Source organism: Camelus bactrianus, chromosome 6 (genome assembly GCF_048773025.1).
Source record: "Camelus bactrianus isolate YW-2024 breed Bactrian camel chromosome 6, ASM4877302v1, whole genome shotgun sequence".
NCBI classification, from domain to species: domain Eukaryota; kingdom Metazoa; phylum Chordata; class Mammalia; order Artiodactyla; family Camelidae; genus Camelus; species Camelus bactrianus.
In genome coordinates this window covers 30421778-30440937 of record NC_133544.1, presented here as the reverse complement: position 1 = coordinate 30440937, position 19160 = coordinate 30421778, and the positions used below count along the sequence as shown (strand labels likewise).

At 37.6% G+C, this 19160-nt stretch overlaps 1 protein-coding gene across 1 annotated transcript; it reads left to right on the top strand.

The window, feature by feature from the left end:
- The first annotated feature begins 168 nt into the window (after positions 1 to 168).
- EIF2S1 (eukaryotic translation initiation factor 2 subunit alpha) lies at positions 169 to 18778 on the top strand. Its single transcript, XM_010962285.3, has 8 exons — positions 169 to 471; positions 4323 to 4564; positions 8402 to 8481; positions 10110 to 10261; positions 13492 to 13598; positions 14708 to 14805; positions 15447 to 15590; positions 15945 to 18778. The coding sequence occupies exons 2-8, from the start codon at positions 4324 to 4326 to the stop codon at positions 16068 to 16070; spliced, it is 948 nt and encodes a 315-aa protein (XP_010960587.1). The 5' UTR covers positions 169 to 471; position 4323; the 3' UTR covers positions 16071 to 18778.
- The last annotated feature ends 382 nt before the right edge of the window (positions 18779 to 19160 follow it).

The following is a 19160-nucleotide window of genomic DNA, read 5'->3' as shown; positions in this document are numbered from 1 at the left end:
CCAGGCGGCTGTGCAACGCTCCGCACGCGCGAGGCGAAAAACAGGCGCTAAGAGTACACTCCTTCTTTTCCTCCATTAGTCATCTTTGGTCACAGCGCCACCTCACGGTTGACTGAAGCTTTCAGAAAAGATTTATTTTTCAGGAACAAGGAACCAGAGTCCTACCTCTTCCCTGCGTCCTGAAGGTTATTTGGCGAAAACTAAAGATAGCGAGAAAACGTACTTTTCCGGTACTCCCAAGGTCCACACTCTTCCTTGTTGTCGGAGGACCTGGACTCTATGGTCAGTGACGAAGAGGGGCGCTCTCCTGTCGGCGCTTGCGTGTTGCGAGGTGGTTCCGCATGCGCGGTGGGGTTGCGCGAAGCGCACGCTGAGGAAGATCGGCGGCTGTTGCGGGTCGTTGGCGTCTGATTTCTCCGATTGACAAGCGCGGCGCGGGACCCCAGTGCGGGATTCACACACATACCTCAGGTAACTAGTCCCTCAGATCGGTTTTTCCAAGGTTTGACTTCGGCTGTGTCCAGTGACATGGGTTGTCGAAAGAGCGTAGGCCCCAGGCTACCACCCCCTCCCTTTCCCATCCCTGCGCGGGAAGTGTCTCGACACGATGGCCACCGCCCGCCGGCTCCGCGTCGGTCTTCCTGGGTTGTACAGGTGTCAGGGTACGAAAGAGTCTCGTGACGGGAAGTGGGATAGGTGACTGTACAGCCTCTTCGGTATGCTTAAAGTGGGGGTGCCTGGAGTGGGGCGGCCTCGGGAGGACGCAGTGACACCCCCGCCCTGGGACGCCGAGCACTTTGCTCTCTCCGGGTCTGAGAATTCCACCCTATTTTTTTTCCTTCCGCCCCAGCAAATACTACCTCTAGGTGAAATCCAGACCGGGTACTTCAAGGAACCCGTAGGATGGGCCACGCTATTGACAGGAGCTGGGTTTGAAAGGATCCAAGAATAGTTTGTTCGTCTGATTAATTAACTTTTAAAAATTGAAGCTCCTGTCACCTTATCGCTCGAGTTGTGCGTTTCTGTAGAAGAGTCGCTCCTTACGTTGAAACTGAAAGATACTGTTGAAGAGGCTATTCTTAGTATCGATTTGCAGTGTTTCGGCACCGATGAGAATAGACGAGTAGAATTACACGCTGTGATCTTACAGTTAAGCTTAACTAAAGCACATGAGATAAGGGAATTTTAGGTGTCTTTTATTACCCCCCCAACTTAGGCTATTTTAATTTTCATTAAATAAGAAACATTGTTTCTTGGAGAAAAAGGTGTAGCAAAGAAGTCTTGGTTTTTCTCCCTGTTGAAGTTGTTATTCAAGGAAAAAATCTTGTTAACTCTGTCAGCAGTTTGAGAATTACTTACATGTTGCTTTACGTCCTATTCTCAGTTCATCTAATGCCAAATAACAGTTACTGATTCTCCAAGGATCTTCAAAAGACGCACAGTAATGTTTGTAGAGATTGTTGTTTCCTATTTCAACTACAGTGAAGTAATTTAAAACCTTTATTCATGTAGCACTTAATTTTTTTTTCCATGTAGCACTTCTATATAAGAAACTAGCATTCAGAGAGCGTAACAGTGTCAGAGGCGGATTAGAATTATCACAGGAATTGTCTCTATCACATCATACTTTATTTTGGAAAGGAATGTGGACTTCCTGTATCCGTTACCAGAATTTGAGCAGGCAGAATTACTGACAATGCAGGGTATTTGAAATTACCTTGGAGCTCAGTTGATTTTTTTAAAAGATGGGTATTCTCTACGGAAGAACAGATGTTGTGTTGTAGTACTCTGGCATGTTGAGGTTCTGTGGGTTAAGAAACTCTGGATTTAATGTCAGACGACCTGAATTTAGCTTCTGTTACACTTATTAAGCTTTTGTCCTTGAGGACATCATTTAATACTTTATTTTAATAGTAGACGCCGCAGAAATAATTGTTAAATTTAATGAATTAAATTACAAAATGGAAATGACACCTCGTGACTTTTAGCATTTTGTATTTGTATAGCACATTACACTTTCCAGATTTTTTCACATGTATTTTATCGCATTTGATACCCTCCACAAAACTGAAGCAGAGACTAAAAACTACGGTTAATGGGAATTCATTTCCCAAGCAGCCACGGCTAGTAAGTAGGAGAGCAAAGTCTGGAACCCGTGTCCAGAGCTATTCCCAAAGCTCACTGTGCTACTTGAGGACTTCTTGAGGGCCATACAGAAGAAGTCATGGTGCTTTGAAAATTATATGAAGGGCTGATAGATATCTAATGTGGGACTCCTGTTTTCCTGTTTTTTTTTTTTTTTAATTAGTGTCATTACTAGCATAAATAAGGAGATTGGTTCAAAATCTCACTACCAGTATGCAGGTTCTTTGTGAAATAGATTCTTTTTGTGCTTACTAGCTACTTTCTTTTACTGTGAATAGCATACATCAGCAGTATTCTCTTATTTGCACTATATATTGCAGAGAGACTTGTATCTCTCAAAACAGTAGCTTTCATATCTCTCTTCAAGATTCTTTTATAGTATTGCCTATGTTCTTTAACAATCAAGTTAAGTCTTGCTTCCCCAAATTTATCAGCTTTACTATTTGAAGAAACTTGGTAAGTAAAAGTGGTTAACACCTGTTAAATCTCTTAAAACTGTTTCACACATTACCATGGCATTTATTTTGATACTCAGTTTGAAAGTTTTTTAGCCCTCAAATGTTAGTACTTTCCATACATATATTTGACAGTTGTCCAGGGAGAGGGGAAAAAAGCTCTGTTTACAAAATGAAACAACTAACTCAGCTGTTTTATAGTGGGTAATTCTGGCCATTGAATGTCTGCTTCCCTTTACTTGCTAAATCCCTGTTTTGTCAAGCTTCAAGAGAAATATGTCTCTGCCACTATTACTAATATGCTGCTTTATTTTTTTGTTAAATAGGGTAAATTAATGCTCAAAGTTTACAATAATCTGTGGTTTTATGCTCCAGCACTGAATGTGAATACTGATAGTGCTTTTGGTTTAAGAAGTTCAAATTCTGGCTCTTATCACTTGTTAGCAAGTAACAGAACAAGATGCCTAATCCATGCTTCATGTTCTTCATCTATAAAATGGGGAATTTAGGGGGAAAGTGGTACCTCTGGGAAATAGGCAGTGACCAGATTATAGGACCTTGTAGGTAATGAGAAAGTGTATAAATCAATGGGTAAGCCACTGGGAAGATACATGCGGGTGCAGTTAGCCGTTCTCAGACTGCCCTGTAACAGAACTCTGCTGCTGTATGAGCTGGATGTGGATGTTCCATCTTTAAGATTAGTAATGGCAGCTGTATTTCCCAATTAGTAAGAAAAAAATAAGTAAATGAATTTTCACAAATTTTTCATTGGACTCTAGGTCTTACTGCTTATCTTCTGAGCTTTGACAGTAAATCAGTTGTTTAAAAAACATGAAAGTCATCAGCTATGATTACGTTGAGAGCTTCCTTTTAAAAATCTGTTTCTACTCATGGTATGATTTTGGGCTTGTGGATCATAAAAGGAGTGGTGCTGAAAGTAGGTTGGGTGGATCAAAGGGAATAGTTTTAAGTAATTTAAGTATTTAATATGTGGAGGTTAAGAGAAACTTGAGCTGTATATTAATGGAGATCTATAAAGCTGTTCTCAAGATTTGTGTATACCTATTCAATGAAAGAGAAAAATATTTGGAGTAATGGGAAAAGTAGGAGCTAGAAATTATGGTAACTGAATTAAATTCAAGTTTGTTTTAATAGGAAAAAATTTAGCGAGGAGGATATATTTTAGTTAAATTTAATACCTTTTGTGATTAATTTTTTTATCTTTACATGTGATACTGTAGTTTTGGCTGTAGTAAACAATGGAGTGTATCATTTGATTATGCTTAGGGTTAGGGTTTGAGTTGTTGAAAGTCTTCTTATATCGTGGATGGTAGCATATCAAGTCGTAGCTGACTTGGGGAAAGAGTAGCTTTAGTTTTACTGATAGATTTATAATAGTGATGCTTCCTATCATTAGTAATTTCTTAAAGTATTAAAATAGTATCTTAGTCTTTAATCCTTCAGTCTCAGATTACTTTATAGATGGTCACTATTTTTTATGATTCCTCTGAAACTAGAAGGTAGAGACTCACCCAAGCCTTACAAAATGTGGAGCAAAATAAAAATTAAAGTTTGATTCCTACACATTCATCTGTTTTCATTTAAGAAGTTTAAAGAGGTGAGAAGACTAGTAACTTCTTCAAGTGGTGAGATGTGGAAAATTTACTTTTTTTATATTGCCCTTAACTCAACACTTACTTGATTTTTTTGTTTCAATTGCAGAATGCCGGGTCTAAGTTGTAGATTTTATCAGCACAAATTTCCTGAGGTGGAAGATGTAGTGATGGTGAACGTAAGGTCTATTGCTGAAATGGGGGCTTATGTCAGCTTGCTGGAATACAACAACATCGAAGGCATGATTCTTCTGAGTGAGTTGTCCAGAAGGCGTATTCGTTCTATAAACAAACTCATCCGGATTGGCAGGAATGAATGTGTGGTTGTCATTAGAGTGGACAAAGAAAAAGGTAAGTGAAAAAAAGATTTAAAATCATATATATTTTAATAATGTATATTTAATAATTGATATCTGAAATTTTTCAGATTTAAAGTGACTTATTTTAAAATATATTTTTTGTAAATTGCCTACTGCAGTTAAAAATAAAACACCTCCTTTTATACTTAAACTCTTTTACATAGAAAGTTGTTAGAGAAGGATGCCAATTAACCATCTAAGTAAGACCTTTTAAGTTATTAGTGGTTTAATAAATATATCCCAGGACTAGTTTTTGTGGGTCAAGTAACTTTAATTTTATTTCCAGTGGTTATCAGGCTCTTGATAATTGACTCAGTATCAAACTTACCAAACTTGAAGAGACAAGTAAGCAAATCAGAGTACTAGCTCATTCATATTTGTCATGTCTTTTTACTGATTTAGAGCTAAATTAGTAGTCTGATTATTGGATGAACGGTGGAAATAGGACAGAGATAAGTGGATTTTAGGAATATTGTATGTCTTGAAAAAAGCAATATACTGTAAACACGCAAACAAAACCCAGATTATATGTCTCTCTGGTAATCAGAATATTTGTGACCTCCGGATCCTGTGGCATCTTTCAGGCAGTGCTGAATAGGGATTCATTTATTTACTCACTGGGTACCCTTTTTTGGGCCCCAAGTAAATCTTCACCTTCATGAACACATTTTTTTCCTAAACATAGTGTACAACATCATTAAGTAGATTCTGTCTTCAACTGGCTTAACGTAGTTAATATAATTGATTTCCGTCATCTCACTATAATTGGTTAGGTGTTTGTTTCAGTCAGGTAGTTACCAACATGCTTAAAAGACCAGTCATCCTGATTGAATTTGTCTTTCTGAATTTCCTCAGCCATAGAGTTAATTGATAATTCTGCAAATGATTAATTTTATACGTAACTTTTTTTCTGATTATTAAAATCTTAGACAATAAACTTCAGAGATAGCTTATATTATCCCTTAGGTGGTGACTGACACTTAGCACATTGCTTAATCTAAATGCTCTGATATGATTTACTTGTAGGTGTCCACTCCCCCTCCATGCCCCTAAGTATCAAACTACATGAAGACTGAAATTATTCTTGTGTAAACTTCGTATCACTGTGTAAGTCTTCATATCACTGCCCTGGTAGGACTTCAAATGATGTCTTATCATAGATTGCTTTCCTGTTATCTAAAATATATACACAAGAAAGAATCAAATACATTTTCAACTGCAGTCAGGAAACATGATACTTGTATAAGTATAGTAGATACATGTAAAAATTTGTTTTCATTGCAACATTGTACAGTATTAATAAAAAACGAAGCAACAGTCAGCATCGTGGTTAAATAAATCATGACATATCTATGCGAGGCAATTTTATACAGAATGGGATCTAAATATTCTGATATGAAAATATCTCCAGAGTAAGATAAGAAAAAGTGCATAAGATCCTATAGAGGGGATTCGTTTCTGATACTAGAAAATTAAGTCCTATTGGACAAGCCATTCAACATAACTGCTTTAAACCCTAAACAAGTATCTGTATGGGTGGTAAAAAGTACCCAAAGACAATGGGAGCAACCAAAAGCGGACCAGAACTGAAGGCAAGTCAACACTTGGAAGAAGAACTACACTGGATAAGTTTTACAGCTTTTTCTCTGAGTGCATGCTATGGATAGCTTCCAAGCAGGACAGCAGATATTCTAGTGGAAACCTACAGTCTTACTGGCTTGATAGCCAGAGACGAGAGTTCTGGACAACCACAGCAGTTAGAAAGTGGTGATGGGGATTAGAGAAAGGAGAGACACAGGGAGTCCTTAATTTATATATAAATTCTGCTGAACTCTTTAGCTGACCTCTGAAACTACTAATACACAGGGTAGACTGCAAGCAAGCCAACAGGGTAAAAATCTAAACAGATTTCACTTGCTTTCTACCTGGGGAAACAGAGCTTTGTGGTTTTGAATTCAGACAAGTTAACTGCCTTCTAAAACAAAAATTCAGTATTCGTGAGAGGAACCTGAAGGAATTCAGAGTCTGTGCCCCATATCTTTCATAATGTCCAGGATACAATTGAAAATTGGTAAGTATTTGAAGAAATAGGAAAATATTACCCATACAGAAAAGGTAATGAGTGGAAACATTAGGGTTTAATGTTGGAGTTACGCAGAGGAGAATTTTAAAGCAAAAGTTATAACTGCTCAAGGATGTTAGGGAAATATGCTTATAATAAATGAACAAGATGAAATCTCAATAGAGAAATTAGAAAATCTCATAAAGAACTAAAAATAAATTCTATATCTAAAAAATTCTGTGGATGGACTAATAGCAGATAAAAGATGACAGAAAGCTCCTTGAAATTTGAAGATAATTTATTTAAAAAGAGCTGATCTGAAGAACTGAGAAAAAAAAAAAGACCAACCTGTCAATGATCAAAAGCTCTATTCCAAAAGAAGAGAAAGAACAGAAAATATATTTGAAGAAGTCATGGCCAGAAGTTTCCCATATTTGCTGAGGGGATAAAATGTTTACAAGTTAGAAAAGTTCAGTAAACCTGAAGCAGGATAAATACTAAGACCACGTCTAGGCACACCAAACTGTTGAAAAACAGAAAACAGAGATAAAGAGAAAATCTTCAAAATAGCCAGAGGAAAATGACATTATTTACAGGGGACAGTAATGCAAATTACTATGGCATTCTTATTGGATGTAATGAAAGTCAGAGCATTGAATGATGTCTTTAAAACACTGAAAGAAAACTCAGACCAAAATTCTGTATCTAAAGAAAGTATTATTATACAATGAAGATCAGATGACGGTATTTTCAGGTAAATAGAAACTAAGAGGATTTATTACCAGATACACCTGCATTACAATAAATAGTAAAGGGAGTTATTCAGGCTGAAGAGACATGATTCCTGAAATGGAGACTATATGGGTAAATGTAAAAGACCATTTTCTTCCTCTTAATTCTTTAAAATACATTTGACTGCTTATCTCATTTTTGTACCCACGGAACTTTAATTTATGGAGGTGACTAGTGACATGCAGAGACTAAAGCCATGGAAAGAAGATTCTTATTACTTAAGTTTCCCAAGAGATGGGGACACAGCCTGCCACACAGAGCCACATGAGGAAGCGCCAGTTTTGATCAGGAGGCAGGAGGAGCAAGAGGAAAGCCTACGCCAGAGCCTTTATTGAGGTTTCCATGGGAAAGACAAGGCAGGTCAGGGAAAAGAGTTTAGGGCTGGCTCATTTGAATGGTCTTGGCAGGCCTTGGTGCATCAAGGCTGTCCTGAGTTGTCTGGTAGCTGGCCCTGTGTTGGTTCAGGGCAGGGGGAATATTGGCTTAATGTGAATCTTCAATGAAATGATTAGGGGTGTGGGCCCTGGGTTGGTTGATAGTTATGTGAAAGGTTGCTCCAGGGGAGCCCTTTGCTATCCCTGAGGATTGGCTAGTGCTAGGAGTAGGGCCACTGAGGCCAGGCAGGCCAGCAATGCCAGAGCTTTAAGAATACAGAAAATATAATAAATACAGTTGACCCATTATGAATGAACGCCAGATAAATACAGAATCTTTTGACTTCAGCTTTCATTTGGGTAATTGAAAATTATTAGTAGTTCCCTCTACCAAGGTAGTAGGGAATATACATTACATGCTTAAAATGCATTTCTGAAAACAAAAATCTCTCATCTTGTACTTCCTATGCAATATTTTGTGAATATAATCTTAGTGGGAAATAAGGGTAGGTATGCCAGCTCTACAGTCTGGTTGTGAAAATCTGTCACTGTGGTTCATTGGCACCTGGACAGGTAATTTTTTCAAAATTTTCTTATATAGGGTATATTGATTTGTCAAAAAGAAGAGTTTCTCCAGAGGAAGCAATCAAATGTGAAGACAAATTCACCAAATCCAAAACTGTAAGTTGATTTTTTAGTCAAATTAGTCCACTATTTGACATGTTTAATAAATAATCTGCACAGTGTGTTCCTGGCAGAAACAGAACCTATATTTTCTGTAACTATATTTCCAATTCCAGTTCTACGTTACACAGAAAAATAATTTGAAGATTTAATTTCAAGAGAGTGTGACTTCACTGTTTTTATCTCATGGTGTTACTACCTTAAAGCTTGGCTTGATGTGTGATATTCTCAGATCAGTTCTAGACATCAGCGTTTTCTAAGCTATTGTAGGTTAAAATGTGGGTGATTTCAGCTGACTTGGATTATCATAACATGTAGTTTTTGACTTTCAACCCTGTTTTGGGAATAAGGGTCACAGAGACAACCAGCTATTGTATGTTAAGAATGAGCCAAGGGTTTATAAAATGTCTGTGAATCCAAGAAAGCAAGGCAAGGGCCTATTACTTAGTATGGTTCTCCTCCCAACCCACCCTAGTTTGTTAGTTAATTCTTTTTTCCTTTTCTTAATACTTTTGCTGTAATTTCCTTCTTATCCACAGTAAGCACTAGTAAAGCAAAAACAGTCATTTCTTCACTCTTCATCTTTCTGTATTTTTTCTATTCTCTGATCCTATTTAGATTTTCCTTTACTCCCTAAATCCTCAGTTGTTAACAGCAGTTTCTATCATTTGTTTTCTCCATCCTTCTCTTGTGTATTTTGTTCTTTTCTGCCATGTGTGTTTCTGTCCTCAGGATAAAATGCCAAGAAAACAGTGTTTAAATGAAGAGATTTTTAAAATCTTGCTTAACACCAATAAAAGAGAATAAAAATCTAAAAGCCATCAGACCATCACCTCAATCTTTCTCTTTGTTTTACTGATATGTTTACTGTTACTGCAGTGTAGTTTGCACATTTGAAAACACTATCAGTAAAATTCCTTCTTGATAAACTCTTAAGACCTTGGCACTTAGAATATGGTCTCTGAACCAACCAACAGCTTTGGCATCACCTGACTGCTTGTTAGAAATGCAGGATCTCAAGTCCCACCAAGTTTGAGAATTCAGATTTGAGAAGCATTGCTCTAAGAAACTTGCATTTTGTTTTTGTTACCCTAGGATATTGTAAACTGAGTATGTTAGTAGATCTTATTGGGATAACAGAACAAAAGAAATACTAAAATCTCCATCCTGGTCCCATGCTTTCATATGGAATAGCAATAATAATAGCTTTAAATTTGTGTAATGTACAAATTTTATCCGTTTATGTTTTCCTGGTGTGCAGTTGTATACATTTGATGTACATAAGAGCTCTCTACAGCACAAAGGGGAAATACTAGTGTTTCCCTTTTCCGGGTGAGGAAACACATTCAGAGGGGTTTGTCCTAGCATTGACTTGATCTGGGTCTTAGGTTGTAAGTGCTGTTCTATTTCTTCTTGTTATACCAACTTGAGTTAAGTGTTATGGAAAAGCAAACATTTCTCTATGGAGGAAGAATTTGTTGTATGGCAGTCTTTTGTTGTTAAGAATTATTGTAGTCAGAGTAACTAAAGGTTTGTTTTTATGTGCTGTGTACTAAAATGTACAAATGTTTTTTTTAAATTGATCTCTTACATTTGAATTGTTTAGCTCTTCATTTTGTTTCTAGGTTTACAGCATTCTGCGTCATGTTGCTGAGGTGTTAGAATACACCAAGGACGAGCAGCTGGAAAGCCTGTTCCAGAGGACTGCCTGGGTCTTTGATGACAAGTACAAGAGACCCGGATATGGTGCCTATGATGCATTTAAGCATGCAGTCTCGTAAGAACACCTTCTTAGCTCTGCTTCTCCCTTCATACCGCTGCTGGGTCTAGCACATAGGTTGAGAGCCTGACATTTGATAGCACAACATCTATGTGTTAAGTCTTTGCCAAATTGAGATTAAAATATTTCAGCATAAAAGGCTCATGATTCGGGCCAGTCCTGTGCAGTGAGCCTGTATAATCTGGGGTCCCATACTTAAGTAGCCTATGGACCGTATGGTTTCCTCTCACACTACTGCCTTACACGTTTTCCTCCCCTACTTTTGCTATTGTCCTAGGTGACTTCAGGGCCAACATAGATGCTTTGTTTAAAACTGTAACCTCTTGTTCTTTTTACTTCAATTCTTTAGACCTTCAGCTCACACCACGTTAGCCAGTCTTCCATAAGGCCTCACCCTGGGTCTTACTATCACCAGGATTTCCTCTGCCTCCAAAACTTTATTCACACATTCTGTTCTTTCACCACAGCCTCCTGTCCTTCCAGCTCCCACATAGTTAGCCCTAATCTATGTTGTCTTAGTTCTTACATCAAGCTCTGATTCCAAACCTTTTTTTTTTCTCCCTGTCTTCATCCTTTCTTCTCTTTCTTACTCAGCATGAACACAGCATGGTCCATCATTTCAACAACTTTCTTGCCAGTATCATGAGCTTTTGCCTTGTTTTTCCTTCTGTTACATCCAGCCTTGGATCGATGTTCCTGCCTTCTCTGCACTTGTAGACTGCTGGGTGCTGCTAGGAAAAACCACAGTCTTGCAGGTTGGTGCCATTGCATACTCATGGTCTCCAACCTCAGCTGGGCCTTAATTGCCGTCCCACATTCTCCTTGGTCCTGGTCACTTCTTCCTCCCATTCTTAGATTGGCTGTTCTGGAGCTCCACGCTCTTCCTCAGATACCCACTCTACCCCTCTCCCCTCACTCTAACCTGATGCACTCACTGCCTATTTTATAAAGAAAATAGAAACCACTGTGCAGGATTGCCTCTACTTCCTTCCACTGTCTCCATCCCACCTGACATTACCTCCTGAGCTCCTGTCACACTGGAATTCTTTTCCTTCCTCCTCTCAAACTAACCTTACCACCTGTGCCCAGCTATTCCTCAGGGATTTCTCCATTCGTTATTTCCTCTCTTGGGTCTTCAGCCTTTCTCTTTATTGTTTTGCTCCATCAGCATAAAGATGTGCTCTGATTTCTCTCATTTATACTGAAAAAGAAATTTTTCAGCCTTACCTTTACTTTCTCCTATAGCAAGCACTGTGTCCTCTCCTTTTAACATCCCAGACTTCTTAATTTCTCTGTACCTGCTGTCTCTAATTCTGCACTTCCCACCTCTTCCTAAATGTTAATACTCCACAAGCGGCCTCACCACTTCACTGTTACTTTCCCAGCCCTTGTGCTGCCAGGGGATATTGGTGTCCTCAGCCCGCAGAGTGGCCAAGTTGGACTTAGAACTGTTAGAGCCTCCAGCAAGCCCACTCATCTGGGGCTCCAAATTCCTTCCAGTTTCCCCCTTCCCCCTATGGGACTTTTTTTTTTTTCATTCCGCATTGTGGGAAAGGTGAGAAGAATAACAGCTAACATTTACATAATTCTCACAACAACCTTGGTGTAAGTGCTGTTACTATCCCTGTCTTACAGATGAGGGTACTGAGGCAGAAGTTAAATTGTCCAAGTACACACAGCTAGCAAATGGTAGAGCCAGGATTCAAACTCAGGCACTCTGTTTCCATTCAGAGTTTATGCTGTTTACCATCAAGCACTGCTTTATGTTTCTGTCCTCCCTGACATCAGTCCTATACTCCTCAGTCAGTACATTTCTTACCTTGGTCTGCTGTCATCATTGGCCCCAGCTTCCCACTCCAGCACCCCCTCCATTACCACTCAGTATTAGCATTCTTAACAAATTAACATTCATCTTAGCAAATTAACATTCACTCATCACCCTTAACGTTCTTTTCTTGCTTCATCAGCCATGTTGCAACTGTCCAGATTTAACTCAGGATAATTCTATACCACATGTGCTTCATTTTTTTTAAATTAAGTACGATTTCTGAGATAGTTGGAAACAATATTTTGTTCCTCCCAACCTATTCCCTTTTTTGTTAAAATCCTACCATTCTTTTAGTCATTATTTTATGTTTTCCATTTGTTCATCCACTCAGCAAACATACCATTGACTAAGACCTTGGTTCCTGTCTTGTAGCACTTAGGAGGGTCAGATGAAATGCCACTTCATCCATGAAGCCCTTATTGTCCTCACCAACTGGAAATAAACCTTTGTCTCCTCACCCCAGGGATACACGTTAAAAACAATATTTTTTTTTTTAATTTTTTTCCATGTTTTTGTTCTTTTCAAGCTCTTTGAAGGAGGGACTGCTAATTATATAGAAATACTTAATTATAGTGGGATGTTAGATGTATAGGCATACTTCGTTTTATTGTGCTTTGCAGATACTGTATTTTTTACAAATTGAAAGTTTGTGGCACCCCTGCATCAAGCAAGTGTATTGGTGCCAATTTTCCTACAGCATTTGCTCACTTCATTTCACTGTGTCACACTTGGGTAATTCTCGCAATATTTCAGACTTTTTCATTTTATTATTTTATGGTGATCTGTAATCAGTGACTTCTGGTGTTACTGTTGAAAAAAGATTACCACTGGCTGAAGACTCAGATGACGGTTAGACTTTTTTAGTAATAAAATATTTTTTAATTAAGGTATATACACTGCTTATTTAGACATAATGCTATTGCACACTTAATAGACTACAGTTTGGCAAAACATAACTTTTCTATGCACTGGGAGACCAAGCACGTGACTCGCTTTGCTGTGGTGGATGCTTTATTGTGATGGTCTGGAATTGAACTCGAAATAACTTTGAGCTATGCCTATTTTAGGAGACGTTTTAAATTGCTTGCTTTAGCCAAATCTCTAAAATTTTTCTTTTAATAATCAGTTGGGTGTTTTCTGTTTGTCAGACTGGCCTAAGTGCTTTACTTGCATTATCTCGTTTAATATTACAGTCCAGTGACATACAATTTTATCATTTTACAAATTTGAGAAATAAGATCTGGAAAGGCCCCAAAACACAGTTATTTAAGTGTGAAGCTAAGATTCTGACACTAAAGCCTGTGCTCTTAAACATTATTCTGTGGTGTTGTGTTTGGTATCATAATTATCAGTAAAGTAACGTTTACCTTTTGGGGTGTGTGTTTTGTTTTTTTATCAGAGACCCATCTATTTTGGATAGTTTAGATTTGAATGAAGATGAACGGGAAGTACTCATTAACAATATTAATAGGCGTTTGACCCCACAGGCTGTCAAAATTCGAGCAGGTAAGTGATTTTTTAAATAATGTTTAAAATATTTTGCAGTAACAAAAAAGCTGTTAAAAAATGAGCCTCACCAAAGAACATGTTGCTACATGAATATCTAACTTTTTCTAAATGTTTCCTTTTCATAACAAGAAAAATAAATTATTTTTGCTTCTACTGAATCATCATAACATGCATAAAAATTGGCACAAGTAAATGAATTTATGTTTTTGTAAGGATGGGGTCCTACTATGCAAAATCTTCAACTAGTTTTTCCACTTGGTGTTTCATGGCTGCCCTTCCCTATGGAAAATGGGGATGTTTCTCATTTTGAATGGCTAGGTAATATCCATAGAATGGTAAATCTTGACATCAACCAGTCTCCTCTTGATGAGTGTTTAGGTTGTGCCAGTCTTTCTACTACAGTTGACCCTTGAACACCACAGAAGGGTTAGGGTTACCCACCCTCGCACAGTCAGAAATCCATGTGTAACTTAGTCAGCCCTCTGTATCCGTGGTTCCGCATCCAAGGGTTCAAATTCCGTGGTTCGTGGTGTTGCAGTGTTTACTGAAAAAAATTCATGTGTAAGCAGACCATGAAGTTCAGGCCTGTGGTGTTCAAGGGTCAGCTGTATTCAAAAAAACACTGCAAGTTAACACCCTTATAAATATACATTTACCATTTATACAAGTGTTCTGTAAGGCAAATTCTTAAAATTGCTGGGTCAAGGGTATGCAATTTTTAAACTGCTCTAAACAATTTGTGGTTATTATTTCATTTAGTCTTCATCACACCCCTCTTTATTTCCATTTAACAAATAAGAAACTGAAGCAGAGAGGGGTTGGAATCATGATTTTAACCCAGACATAACCAGAATTCGTTAAGTTTCTCTGTCTTTTATACATTCATCATTCAGGGGCTTGATGTGGATGAGAAGATATAATTTCACTGTGTATTCAGATATTTTAATTACAAAGCTAATAACTGGGATTGATTTCTAATTGAAAGGATGATGAAAGCCTTCATAAGTATTTGAATACTAGTGTATATGCCACATCTCTGATTTCTTTTAAACCTTTAAATGTTTTTGCATTTTTTGGTATAAGTTTTTGAATTTCTGTAATTTTAGATATTGAAGTGGCTTGTTATGGTTATGAAGGCATTGATGCCGTAAAAGAAGCCCTGAGAGCAGGTTTGAATTGTTCAACAGAAACCATGCCCATCAAGGTGAGTAGTCAGTTTTCTCCCTCCCTGCTGAAATAATCCACCTAAACCAAACCAAATCAGAATTTTTTTAATGATCATGTTTTATAACAAGTGTTATGAAAAGTGGTTCTTGATGATATTTCTAGGGGATGTTTACAATTCAGTGCAGGCTTTTTGTTATCTACTGCTCCTGTCACAATGGATGCAGATTCCTGTTGGTCCTTAGTGCCAGGGGACAGCTATGCTAAACCTCCCTTACAGTGCCCATAATGCCCATAGAATCAACTGGATGATTGTTACTCAGAATCTCTTAGAATTTCTTCTGTCAGTTTAGTTTAGAACCAAATAAGAATTTCTGTTTGGTAGAGACAAATTATCCATTATGCTGATGGTGGCTAGTTAGTCTAGCTGCCAGAGACCCCGGAGTCATAATTATTCATATTCAGTATTGCAGTGGACTGTTTATACTACTAAATTAGATCACAGCATCAGTGAGCTTTTGCTACATTAACAAACCACCCCACATTGCTGACCGACTGAATTGGGAGTTAAGTTTTGGGGTGATTTATAGTTAAGGCAGCAGATTAGCAAAACAGTTCTCAAATACCCTACTTGTTGTGTGTTCTACAGGTACATTCATAATTGAACTTTTGTCTTCTTAGATTAATCTAATAGCTCCTCCTCGGTATGTAATGACCACAACCACCCTGGAGAGAACAGAAGGCCTCTCTGTCCTTAATCAAGCTATGGCTGTTATAAAAGAAAAGATTGAGGAAAAGAGGGGTGTCTTCAATGTTCAAATGGAGGTGAGATCAATATTGGAGTCTTTTGCTTTGTTCTTAAAGGTTTGAAGAAATTCAAATCATCTAAATGACTTGCATTCTAAAATATCTAATCGCTGTCTTTTAAAACATGAGATACATTTAGGATCACAACTCTGCTAAATTTTAATACATTTCTTTTTCCTGTGTTGTTTTGTCCTCATAAATTTCCTCCATTATTTATCTACTGGAATTTATTAGTGATGTTTCAGCAATCAGAAGTAAAGACATACAGCAGAGCTGTTTAAGAGTTAAAATACCAGGCAGTTAGTAATATTGAAATTTAATTTATGTACTGTTTAACTACTTCACTTTGAAATTCTGCCTCTGCTTCCACAGCCCAAAGTGGTCACAGATACAGATGAGACGGAACTTGCAAGGCAGCTGGAGAGGCTTGAGAGAGAAAATGCCGAAGTAGATGGAGATGATGATGCGGAAGAAATGGAAGCCAAAGCCGAAGATTAACTTTGTGGGAGACGGAGTCCACTTTAAGGATCACAAAGCAGCCTTCCTGGCTGTTAACCCTAGACTTGAAAGTTTTCCAGTATTGAAAACTTCAAAGCTGAATATTTTTTATTTCTAAGTATTTAAATGTTCCAGCAGACCAAAACGTGAAATGCCCTCCTAAATGTCAGCTGTTTTCACACAGTAGCTCCAACACACTGAGCATTTTTTAAGGGAGTGGCCTGATTTCACTAGAGACAAACGTTTAAGAACTGTCATAAAATTGGGCTTGTGATTTCTATTTCTGATGTCTCCAGATTGGCTCCCATCTTTGTAGTTCAGTGCCTCCATGAGATTTACCAGGGGCATCCAAAGCAAATAGTCCCAACCTTTCTATATAAAATGTATCAAGCAAACATGAAATAAATTTCTGGGATATTTAACCATAGGCTTCTTCCTTATTGTCACCAGTTAAAGCAATTATGATTACTAAGACCCTAATTCTATTACCTTTGTTTTAGTCAAGATGTAGTAATATAAGGATAGGTGACCAGAGGATCAATATAGCAGATCCTTTCAAAAGGAGGGTTTAGCTAACATAATTTTAATTAGTGAAATTTGACTCCTAGAGGAAAAAAAGCCTTAAGATGCAATTAAAAGAGTTATGTTGGTTGTTTGCCTTTTACCTGTTCGAGACTAATGATAACGTGTGGTATGAGGGAGAATTTATCACACTGGTCCTTGCTAGTGTTTTAAGCTGCTTGCCTTGAGTTTATAAGTCAGGGTGGTAAAGTGTGGGGGTTTGGGGGTTTTTTTAAGAAAAAGATGCTGCTGCTTTAGTTATTTTGAATATCACTGTCTAACTTTTGATTTTTTTTTTTTTGCCATTGAAATATTTGCTAGGTGCCACCTACAGCTTCATTTCTCTTTATAGCAGAATAGGAATCTGAACAGTTACAATGATTTTTCTGTTTCCATCACTTTGATCTTTCAGAGCTAATTATTTTAAAGATACATAAATTTAAAGGTAAATAAATAATAAATATAAAGGTAAATAAATTTCATAGATAACACATGGTTTGCAGTTACAGCTACAGTACCCAGGGTGTTGAAAGTCTTAGTCTCCTTCATAGATTTAATCTTTTTAGGATACTTGAGGTACTAGATAAATTAATTTTACTAACTATTCCCAAGGATAGCTATTTAAAAATACTTAGAAGATGAAACCTAGACTTAACTCAGTGTTAAAGGGACTGGAAATAACAGTGTGTTGATGAGACAGTTTGAGCCATTTGTGAAGGTGTGACCCTTCATTTAATTTAGCAGCCTCTATTAGCTCTTTAAATCCAAAAGGCTAACTTCATATGGCCATTTCCACAAGGGAGCCAGGATTGCTAGCATGCATGCCATACCTGGAATGTTTAGAGGAGAACCTGGATGTACTTAAATTGGCACAAATAATTTTCATTCAGTCTTTTTAGGAGTCAAGGAAAAGTATAAAGCTTGCAGCATCAAGAATATTGTCAGAATATAACAGGTGCTCCTTAAACGTTTGTTACAGGCAGAGGAATTGAAATCTCACTTTGTTTACTGAATTTTTTAATACTTCAAAAGCCATAACTTTCAAGAAATACTGGTGCCTCCGTGGTGAGTGATTTTTATCCCATGCAGGCCTTTTGCACAGTTCCACAACAGTTTTGCCAGTGTAGGACCCTTGCCAGAGGAAAGATCAATACCTCACTGATAGCATGAAGGAGATAAGTAATAAGCTTAAAGCATACTTACACCCTGCTGACTTAAAGATGAGAACAAGATCACACCCCACTCCAGTAATTTGAACAGATTGACAAAGACAGTTGACCAGTTTAATCCAAGTCTTGAATCTCTCCCCACAAAGCTTCTTCACTAAAAATTGACAGCTTCTTCTACTCCCCATTCTGCCTTCGAGGTCAAGTGGTTATTGACTTAACTGAAAACGCAATATTTTGAGTCTCATGTATATACAATTGGAAAAAAAACAGCTGAGAAAAAATATGAACCTGCAAACCATTTTTCATGTTTTCTAGTAAAACAAGACAAGGTGGATGATGCTCAGAGATTGAGTGGGAACCTCAGAGATGCTAAGCACTGCGTCATGCTCAGCAGTGCAGTTAGTTCTCAGCTGCCGTTCTTGACCAGGCAACTTCTACATCAAGAACAAATGGTTGGGTTTTTTAAATGCAAGCTAGTACCTTGGAGAGAGTTGTTCTCTGATTTGCCTCAAGGTGATGGTCAACTACTTTTCAACACACCATACTGATGTCTACTATTCAGAGTGGGGTGTAGTTGTGCCAATTTGGAGTCAAGAAGCCATCAAACTAAATGCAGTTTAATTCAGATAAACACCTGTTGATATCAAAAAGCAATAAAGAAACTAATTCCAAGGACATAGGCCTTGGTGAAATGCCAAATGGAAAATGGTGCTTTAAAAGGCAGTCTCTTACAATGTAAGGAATAAAGTAAAAACTTCATTAGCTTGGAATTCCTGATCATTCAGATCAGGTATTCTAGACAAGATTAAGAGGAGACAGTTCAAACTATTTAAGAAAATGAATTTTTACCTAAGCACTTTGGAAGTATCCCACCCCCTTAAATGTAAGTTACGTATCTATTCATTAAAGGAAGTCTAAGCACTTGTACTTGGCAGATTACTGTATAAACTTGAAAAGTAATAAAAGTGTTTTTAAAGATACTGTATGATAAAGACTTTTCACTACTTGAGATTAACCTAACTGGTGAAACTTGTTGGTACCTATTTGTCTCCATTAATCTTCATTCTAAAAACAAAATTTCATGCCTTGATTTAATTCTTTCCCCAGTCACATCTTTCTCTGTCCTTTAGAGAGCGCCTGTTTCTGTCCTGTGGTAGCTCCTGCTCTGCATCTCTTTCTGAATACCATTTTTTTCCCACAAAAAAAAGCTACAGTTTTGCTTTTTTTCTGGCGTATGTGTGACTAATCTCTCCAACTTAGTCCATGATTTTTTTCCTGCAGTCTATAATACTTAAGAAGGCTTATGTTTCAAAGCAAAGCAATATTTTCAGCCAAAATTTTGCCACCATCCCCACTTTAG

What these genes read in the sequence shown, in the direction of transcription:
- EIF2S1 (XM_010962285.3), top strand. Translation starts at nt 4,324, where the DNA reads ATGCCGGGTCTAAGTTGTAGATTTTATCAGCACAAATTTCCTGAGGTG. An exon ending in GCATTTAAGCATGCAGTCTC is followed by an intron (nt 10,262 to 13,491) that starts GTAAGAACACCT and finishes TTTTTTTATCAG; the next exon opens with AGACCCATCTATTTTGGATA. An exon ending in GGCTGTCAAAATTCGAGCAG is followed by an intron (nt 13,599 to 14,707) that starts GTAAGTGATTTT and finishes CTGTAATTTTAG; the next exon opens with ATATTGAAGTGGCTTGTTAT.